A 9,815-nucleotide genomic window follows, 5' to 3' on the forward strand; every position below is an offset into this window, starting at 1 on the left:
ATTACGGTAGAATTATATTGATTATATTTGGCTTACCTAGCGGGTCGGGTTAGGTGTCATCACTATTAGGTGAATTTGGAATCATGACACTAAATCTGAGGAACCTTCAATTTAAGTCTTTGCAAATATGAAAGTTAAACTCATGGTTATCCATTAGTGTCCACTTTTAAGTGAATAATATGGATCTTATTCATATTTGACTCATTTTTAAAAAGTTTATTATTCAACCCAATTTTTAGTAAATAATATGGATGAATAATCATTTCTTTTATCCATTTTGCTACTACTACTCAAGATGATACTAATGGTACTAGTTTGATAAGATATTTCGAGTATTTCAATTTATCTTAGGGTAAAAACATAATATGAAAAAAAAATTATAATTAAAATATGTATGTAGTATGTTCAAAGAATTATTGTATTGGCAACAGAGAGAATGCCAATTTGAAGCTTGTTTCCTTGTTTTGACAAGGGCTATCTAAAAGAAGGGTACTGGGTTCTTGAGGGGATTGGGTATGGGGAAAGGAGGGGGGAGGGGAGGTACCGGTAAGGGGTTGCCTTAAGGGGACTTTCGTAAAGAGGATTTAAGGGTACTTTTACAGATACCATATCAGTATTCCTACCGGTCCTAAGGGTATTTAAGGGGGCAACACATGTACTTAGGGGTATTTTAAAATTAAAATTTTAAAAGTTATTATATTTAAATACAAACAAACTTTATTGGATGAAAATATTCAAGGCTATGAAGTGCCTTTTATTTTAATTAATGCAATATAAATATTAGATCTGTAATACAAGTTACAAGTATTCATTTGTATTTCATCACTTGTAAAAATAAAATTACATTTTTTTAACGATTTACGTAATTGTTTAATAATTTTTCGTGGTTCTTCGCTTTAAATTGGTAGCACTTGTCCTTCTGCGTCTCTGCCATCTCCGGTAGATAATATTTCATTATATGCATCGCCGTCTTCTTGAATTATTTCTGAAAGGCTAAAATAGTTTTTCTCTGCTTTAACCCAATATCTGAATAAAATGGTAGTCTCCAAGGTGTCTTATGCCAATGAGTGTCTGTGGTCTCCAAGTTAAAATCGTGATGCACTGGAAGTACTTTCGGAAGCTACTGATGAAGCTTGAATAATTAGCACATCTCGAGCCATTCTTGAAAGAATTAGAAATGTTTGTTCGTTCATTCTCCAATATTTCAACAGGTCTTCATTCCCTTCATAATCGCAAATATTAATTATTCCTACAATTAAATAAACATCAAACTCGTTAATGTGTGAAGATTGTACTTGAATAATCATTTGTCGAATAGTACCAAAAGATCTATTTGTAGCGGTCTTTTTAAGAGGCAGAGAAGAAGAAGAAGAAGAAGAAGAAGAAGAAGAAGAAGAAGAAGAAGAAGAAGAAGAAGAAGAAGAAGAAGAAGAAAAGACACCACTAATTGATGCAACTAAGTTCATTTGTCTTTGGTAATAGTCATTCACAACTTTAGTATTTGGTTGAATACTAGCCAAACAAGCAGAAATAGATGATCTTGTGTTGGTTCTATTTCTAAACAACGATAAATCATTTCAATAAGTATCTTTGCACCAATAACTTTGATTTGAGGATGTAAAACAAAATGTAAATAAAATAAAATTTTCAACCATTATTTTAATAACATCTTTATAGTCTTCTTTTGTTTATAATTAAAAAATAACATTGAAATTCCACCTATATAAAATAACATGCTAGAAATCGTTGGATAATATACCGTAGAAAATTCTTTAGTAGCATAGAAAAAAATTTCTAAAAAATGAATAAGATGAAAAAATGCTTGAAAAATTATACAAAAATAATTGAATGATAGAACGTTAGTTGCAATTAGAGATAGAGAGATATGAGAGATTCGTGTGAAAACTAAAAGAATAAAATGGGTTATTTATAGGTTTAAAGTAAGGCCTAAGTGTATTTGAACAAACCTAGGGGTTAAAAACATAAATTAGGGGGTAGAGGGGAGGCAAAAATAGTCATTTTTTGCTATTGCCAATGACTATTTTTTAAAAATAACTTTTGACTAACAGTAAAAAAATGGCTACATTTTAAAATAATATCTTAAGGGTACCGGTTTCGTACCGGACCAGTATCGGTCAGGTACCTTAAGGGTACTAACCAGACCGGTTCTACTAGTACTTTTTACGGTACCCTCCTAGTCCCCTTACCCTTTACCCAAATCCCCTACCCTTACCTCCAATTCGGATATGTATGGTGCGGTACTGGTACCAATTCGGGTAATACCCTACCCTTAGTGGGTCAAAACTTGCCATGCCTGCCCCACCCCAATTGCCATCTCTAATTCGGGAATTGAGGGAGATAGGGGCCGAAATGGAGATAATTTTGGGCCGATCCACAGCTTCTTAACAGTAAAAATGGCATGAGGTAGCCACTATTTAAGGTGGTATTTATTTTATATCCAATAATTCTAATGTTGAGCAAAAATAGTCACTATTCTATTAAAATTAATATGAAAAGATATTTTTACCCTTTCTTCCATTGCTTTTCTTCCTAAGCCCTCGCTTCTCTCTCTCAAGTTCGATAACTATTGTTGGAATGAGAAGGAGGTGTCTCGTCTTTGTCAGATTCTTCAAGGGGATCATCAGGGTGATTTTTGGCATTTTTCTGCACGAGTTTTTGTTTTTTGGTTAAATTTAGGGAAGCCATTTGATAAACGGAGAGAGGAAGAAATGTTTTTTGAACTGTTTTGATTTTTGATTGGAATCTTTTGTTTTTATTTTCAAGTTGAGTACCAGTTAAATACTAAAGCATCAATGAAACTAATCGACAGAAAAACTTGTAGAAATGGCGTGGGTGTTGTTTAAAGGATTTGGTCCTTAACTTAGAGTTACAAACATAGAAATTAAGGATATGTAGTCCTTAACTTAGAGTTACAAGCACAGAAATTAAAGAAAGGTAGTCCTAAATTTAGAGTTACAAGCTCAAAAGTTAAGGACACTTGGTCCTAAACTTAGACTAAGAAGCTCAAAAGTTAAGGACAATAGGTCTTGAACTTACAATTACAAGTTCAAAAGTTAAGGACACTTGCTCCTGAACTTAGACTAACAAGCTCAAAAGTTAAGGACAATAGGTCCTGGACTTAGATTTACAAGTTCAAAAATTAAGGACAAGTAGTCCTTAACTTAGAGTTACAAGTACAGAAATTAAGGACAGGTGGTCCTGAACTTCGAGTTCAAAGTTCAAAAGTTAAGGACATGTAGTCCTGAACTTAGAGTTACATGTTCAAAAGTTAAGGACATGTAGTCCTGAAGTCATGAACTTAGAGTTACAAGTTCAAAAGTTAAGAACACTTGGTCCTCAACTTTATGAGCAGAAGGGTGTTTTCGTCCGGGCAGGTAAAATTTATTAAAGCAGTGGCTAAAGACTAAAGATATTTTAAATACAATGGCTTAAAAGTAAATACATGTGTTATTAATGGCTAACATGTACTTGCCGCTTCTTAACAACTATGAATTTGGGCCGATCCAAAAAGCTATCTAATTGAAGAAAACAATAAGAACAAAATATTAAAAAAGCATTGTAATTAACAGCTAACATAGACCTACCGTTCAACTTCATAGATCAATGATCACTTTTTTGGTGTAGAAAATCACAGATCAGAATTGAGTTTGAAGTTAAATCCTCCTCCTTTCTCTAACAGATAAAACTGATATGTGCTAAAATTCATAACAAAATTGTGATTTATACGTTGTTATATATCACAATTTTGTAGATTTCTTTGACTCATGTCTCTACTGAATCAACTCTTCAACAGGGGACTTCAAGGCTCAAAATGGTCAGTCAAAGACTCCATCTTTTTCTCTATCAAGAATTTAATTGATATATTTATTTGAATTCTTGGTTCATATGTAAGAAAAGGTAAGAGCTTAATGTTTATAGGCTTTTTAATTTCCTGAGATTTCAAATGGGTTGTGCAATTTGAGGGTATAAACAACTTTTAAGCTGCAATAATTCGTTTACATGAATCTGTTAATGTTTTGTTGAATCACAATTGATCTCATTAGATTGGAGTAGTATCCTTTAATGCTATAGTTAATCTTTCCATATAGCTTATAATGTTACAAACCAATTTTACTAATTATTCTTGTGACTATTAGAGAATGTAGAAAATTTCTAGCTTCAAAGAACACCTAATTAATCCGTAAAGAGAAATTACTAAGCATTGGAATGAAACTGGTCTGAATGAAGCAAAATGGTTAACGAGGATTCATAGTGCTGACCCCAACTAGTTCGGGAGTGAGGCTTAGTTGATGATATATTCTTGTGACTCTATCTGTGAATGTAACTATTGATATTGGTGGATGGTTTTGTAGCAAGACATGCTTGACCTTGGCGATTTCACGAATCAAATTATTACAAAACAAGAGAGATGCACAGCTCAAACTTATGCGCAAAGAGATAGCCCAATTTCTGCAGGCTGGCCAGGAAGCCATAGCTCGAATCAGGGTAGAAATTCTGGGATACTTGTACTTGTTAATCATTCCATTTACATATTCCTCTAACTGGTATTCCTCTGATTCAGGTTGAGCATATCATACGTGAGCAAAATGTATGGGCTGCTTATGAGATTTTGGAGTTGTTCTGCGAGTTCGTTTATGCTCGCGTGCCTATACTCGAAAGCCAAAAGTAAGTTATTTGTGGCTGGAGTTTGCTTTTCTCAAAGCAATGAAGTTTCATTACTTATTAGGTCTGCGACTCTGCGTTTTAATGACATTATTTAGCCAATTGAGATTAGGAGATGTTTTGTATTGGCAAATGTGGTTTATGTTCGTTGCGCTTTGTTTGCCAGAGACTTCACTGAGTACCTTTCTTCTTGCCTTTTCTTTTTCTCCTTTGAACAATTTGCCTATTCTCAGCTTAAAATAGCTTCAGATACCACTTTTTAAAAAGGAAACAAATTAGCTTCAGATACCCTTTTCAAGTTAATTTATTCACCCCTCACCTAAGTATAATATATGCAAGGTTATGCAGTTATTTTCTTGTTCTCCTCATTCAATTTCAGGGTTGGGGCGTGGGGGAGGGCGTTGTTGTAGGAGTATCCCCTTCCAATTAAACAAATATCTTCCACATGCTTTCTCCTCTAGGCTTCAATAGTTCTTTAAAAGTCTAATACTGTATATGCTTATTTATTTTTCTACTAACGATCAGTGCTACTTACCCAGATGAATTACTTTAGTAGTTTCTCTAAAACAATGAAAAGATGATTTAAACCCCATGCCCGCGGCTTTCTTTCTCTTCAAAAAGTTGAGGAAAGATGTGGACTCTTAGGTATTCAGAAAGAATGTTTTCCTTCTGTTTATTGAATTACCAGCTTTCAGAGGAAAATTAGGTAGCATTTGGTTAAAATAAGCCCTTTTGGCACGGGGAAAGCGCAAGAGGAGGAGCATAGTGCTGCCTCAGGAATGGATTCCCTGTGGCGAAGTGAAAGAGAAATATAGATAAAATTTATGCATACAGGTCCTTTATAGTAAGCTATATGTGAAAATATTGTTTTGTTATACGACATATTAGTATAGGAAGGCTTATACAATATCTGAAAACCAAATGAACTATTTTTTACAAGCTGTAACCTCAAGAGAGGTTTCTGTGTTTAACCCTCGTCACATTAGTACACATCCTTAACTAGCTCTAAATGTTGAATGCCCTTTCAGATTTTGACCAATGACTACTCCTGCAACATGACATGATACAACTGTTGGCTGTACAATCTTTCCGCTCTATCTAAATCTTAAGCTTCTGTCTCTCCATTTATTGTCATCTCTTCTTCTTTTGCAGCTATCCTTATTCTTGTTTCCTTTAATTTCAGCCTTTAGCACCAATATCATTTGCAAGCATTCATCTCTACAACAATCCTTAATCCCAATCTAGTTGAAATCAGCTATGTATATTCTCAATATACATTCTGATGTATGGTCCCCGGGGCTTTGGTCTTTGGTCTAGTGATAAGAGCTCAAGGTGAATTAGCCGCGTGTCATGGGTTCAAATCCTGTCACAGACAAAAGCCTGGAATATAAGTGGAGAAGGGTGATAGACAGGCCCATCATCCGCTGAGTTTCAGACCGTGCACCACAAGCTCTCGGAGATCTCTTGGTTTTTTTAATATATATATAAAATTCATTCTGCCTTATGTGGGTCCATTTTTTCCAATACTCAATAATTTCTCAATTCTATCAAATTACGGTTTTTTTAGAACTAGGGATTCTTTAAAATTCACACTTAATCTCTAGCCTGACATGCAATATCTAAACAAACTAGTAAAAGATGCTACCTAGTGTCCCAACAAGGACTAAACCGACTATGCAGATACTTCGCTTCCATTGTGTTTAGTTGTTCGTTAAATCCGCATATATTTCAAGCGGTAGGTCCTTTGAGATGCCTTCCTCCATGTAATTTTAGGTCTATCTCGTTCCCCTTTTAGTGTCCTTAGTCATCATAGTGTAACTCTTACGTATCGATGCATTTAGAGTTTTACATAGAGTAGACATGATCAAATCATCTTAAATGACTTTAAATTTACCTGCACCTTGGTCAAGTGTTATCTTTGGGCAGTTAAATTTATATCTTACGGCAAGCGTATGATCCTTCGCCAACTTGAACTTTTTGCCGAGGTTCGGTGACCTTGTTCCTTCATAAATGGCAAAATCTAAGTTGACCACCTAAGTAGTCTCTTTAAAGTCCTTTTATTTGACCTAGTAGGTGAAGAATGTAAGGTCCCACTAGGGAAAACACGTTATTAAGCAAGAATAGCTACATCTTCTCCCTTAGGCAGTTGCACGTTTCTACAAACTCATGTCCAGTGGTTTATTATTTACTGCAGCTGTCTAGTGGACACAAGAGTTTGTCTAATTAGTTTCTATAAACTAAAATCTATATGTGATGAAATCTTGCAAATATCTCTTTTGGTGTGTATCAGAGAATGTCCTTCGGAGTTACGGGAAGCTGTTGCAAGTATAATCTTTGCAGCTCCAAGATGTTCAGATTTGCCAGATTTATTGCATGTCAGGAATCTATTTGCGGCCAAATACGGAAAGGAATTCATAGCCGCCGCATCTGAGCTTCGGCCTGATACAAGTGTTAACCGTACAGTTAATTAGCTCTCCTGTCTTCTCCATTGTGTTAATTGTATACTTGCAGGGTTGACTATTTTAAACTGAATTTAATTCTTTGAATATTCAGATTGTTGAGAAACTTTCAGTCAGTGCTCCATCAGCTGAAATAAAGCTTAATGTATTAAAGGAAATTGCAAGAGAGTACAATGTGGAATGGGATTCTTCTAACACAGAAGAAGAATTGCGTAAAAAGCCAGAGGACCTTTTGGTACTTTCCTTTGTTAAATCTTCTAGTTGTATGTATGTCTTAAATGTTTAGTACTCCATTAGAAGCTTGATCATTGTCTTAATTAGGGGTAGGGTCCATGGTCCATCTCTATTTTCTTCTGGAGTTCGCGACTTGCTTTTGCTTGTATGTGATGTTAATGATATGTCTAACATTTGTTATGCACAAACTCAAGAATGACAGGTTTAGCGTTTGTTACTGGACAGTAATCATATAAAGCATGCAATATGCTATGACATGGGTCTGACACCTAGCTGCTCGTTACATATACACGCATGTTTTGCAAAAGGGAAGGAGTTTAAAGTTCTGTAACTGGTTCTTAATGATATGTCTAACATTTGTTATGCACAAACTCAAGAATGACAGATTTAGCGTTTGTTACTGGACAGTAATCATATAAAGCATGCAATATGCTATGACATGGGTCTGACACCTAGCTGCTCGTTACATATACACGCATGTTTTGCAAAAGGGAAGGAGTTTAAAGTTCTGTAACTGGTTCTTATGCTGACACAGTGGAAACAATCTCTTAAATTGGTCAAAACCAGCCTTCAGCAATAGAAATTAGTTCTCGAGATTTGCTTGAACTAACATTAATGAACATTCAGAAGGATCATTTCCACAATATTTCACCATGTGTTGGGACATTATTGATTTAGACATTTAGTCAATTCTAGTACCCCCCCCCCCCCGAGTCCCGGACTGTTGGTCTTCTAGTGTTTTTTATTTTTGTTTTTAACCTGATATATTATCTGATGCCGTGATAATGCATGATGTAGAATGGACCAAAGCAAATTGCTACACCTGCTCAGGCATCTGTAGAACCAAACACTCGTGATCATCCACCAACTTCTGAAAATACTGTGCCGTCTCGAAATGGCAATCCGGGAGCTAGAAAACTTGAATCTCCAACTTCTGTAACTGAAGCACCTCTATGGCCTAATAAACCATCACTTGGTGACAGCAGTTTGGGCGCACCAAAAGATATAAAGAAGGATACAAGACCAGAAACATCTGATGTATTGGAGAGAGCTCGTGCTGCTATTTCTGCTGCAGAGCGTGCATCTGCTGCTGCCCGACTTGCTGCAGATTTGGTCAACGTCAAGTTCAGTTCTTCAAACATAGAGGATGGCAAGAATTAGTGAAGTTGTTAATTCGACTTTAGATCTGAGGTTTAAGGCCTTTTTCCCTATGTGTGTGTGCGAGAGAGAGGGAGAGCAATAGGATCCTAATTCTAATTTTATCATTATGGCAGCTTCTTGGATGAGACACTGTTATAGAAGAAAAAGGCACACAATAAGTTGTTGATTCACTTCCTCGCTCCATCCTGATGTATATTTTGTATGAGTATCGGAATTATGTTTATACATATCTTGGTGTTTTTCTTATTCTCGAGTGACCAGTTTAGAAGTAGATTATTGTTTGTAAAATATGAAGTGTAACAATTCTGAGTTTCATTGCTTATGTAAAACCTTAGCTTACTTCATTCTCAAACCTCATCTTTCAGTTGGCATCGAGCATGTATACCACTTGTGAATATGTGAACAGCAAGGTTCAATTCAACTAGTCCTTGCTCTTGGATGAATTTTTCTTGTCATGTTTTGGCTGCTAGTCTGCTACATATATAGTGTTGGTTATACAGAGATTTTCACACTCATTTAGTATGAGAATCATCTGGCTTATTCTCTTATCCATCATTTGATTAGCCAAGTACATTAATCTGGAAACCGGAATTACTTATGGTGATCTCCATTTACTGAATTGCTCATCTTAAAAAGGAAAAGAGAAAGAAAGTAGTTATTCCATGGCAAGATGATACTGTTTCTTGAATGAATTTTCTGATAACAAAGAGAATATAGTGAGCATTAGGTCACAGCTAATATGTCCCAAGAATATTTGGATTTTTTGTTTTTTTTTGTGTGAAGTTGGGTTATGACTGAAGCTGCTTATCGACATAAGGAGAATGAGAAAAAAAAAAAAAGAAGCTGCACTATTTTTCGATTAAACATTTTCTGATAACAAAGAGAATAAAGTTAGCACTAGTTCACAGTTAATATGCTTCCAGTGATTGAGGAACTCCTAACATCATGTACAATATTATTCTGCTGAGTACGATAAAACTTTAGGTGTTATTACATGCTAGTTTCAGGATAAAAAGGGAACTCAAGTTAAGGAATTGGAGTGTTATTACATGCTAGTTTCGCGATTGAAGTTAAGCAGAGGGATCCTGGCAATGTTTGTAAAAAGGAAGAATATTACATGCATATAGCTATGTGTGAGTGACAGTTTTGAAATTTAATTGGTCTGTTCGGTCCATTTAAAGCTGTGATTTATATATACATGAATTAGGTACATGGCTTCGTTGGTGATTTCCTAAGAAATCAGTTTCAATGTAAAAGGAAGATGAAATCTGGCTTATT

The 9,815-nt window shown here is 35.2% G+C and overlaps 1 protein-coding gene across 1 annotated transcript; it reads left to right on the forward strand.

The window, feature by feature from the left end:
• The first annotated feature begins 3,534 nt into the window (after nucleotides 1–3,534).
• LOC104249452 (uncharacterized) lies at nucleotides 3,535–8,889 on the forward strand. Its single transcript, XM_009805881.2, has 6 exons — nucleotides 3,535–3,835; nucleotides 4,374–4,506; nucleotides 4,583–4,686; nucleotides 6,974–7,145; nucleotides 7,237–7,377; nucleotides 8,175–8,889. Exons 1-6 carry the CDS (start codon nucleotides 3,786–3,788, stop codon nucleotides 8,535–8,537), a joined length of 963 nt encoding a protein of 320 aa, XP_009804183.1. The 5' UTR covers nucleotides 3,535–3,785; the 3' UTR covers nucleotides 8,538–8,889.
• Nucleotides 8,890–9,815: the final 926 nt, after the last annotated feature.

The sequence above is a fragment of the Nicotiana sylvestris genome, chromosome 4 (genome assembly GCF_000393655.2).
Source record: "Nicotiana sylvestris chromosome 4, ASM39365v2, whole genome shotgun sequence".
Taxonomy (NCBI): Eukaryota; Viridiplantae; Streptophyta; class Magnoliopsida; order Solanales; family Solanaceae; genus Nicotiana; species Nicotiana sylvestris.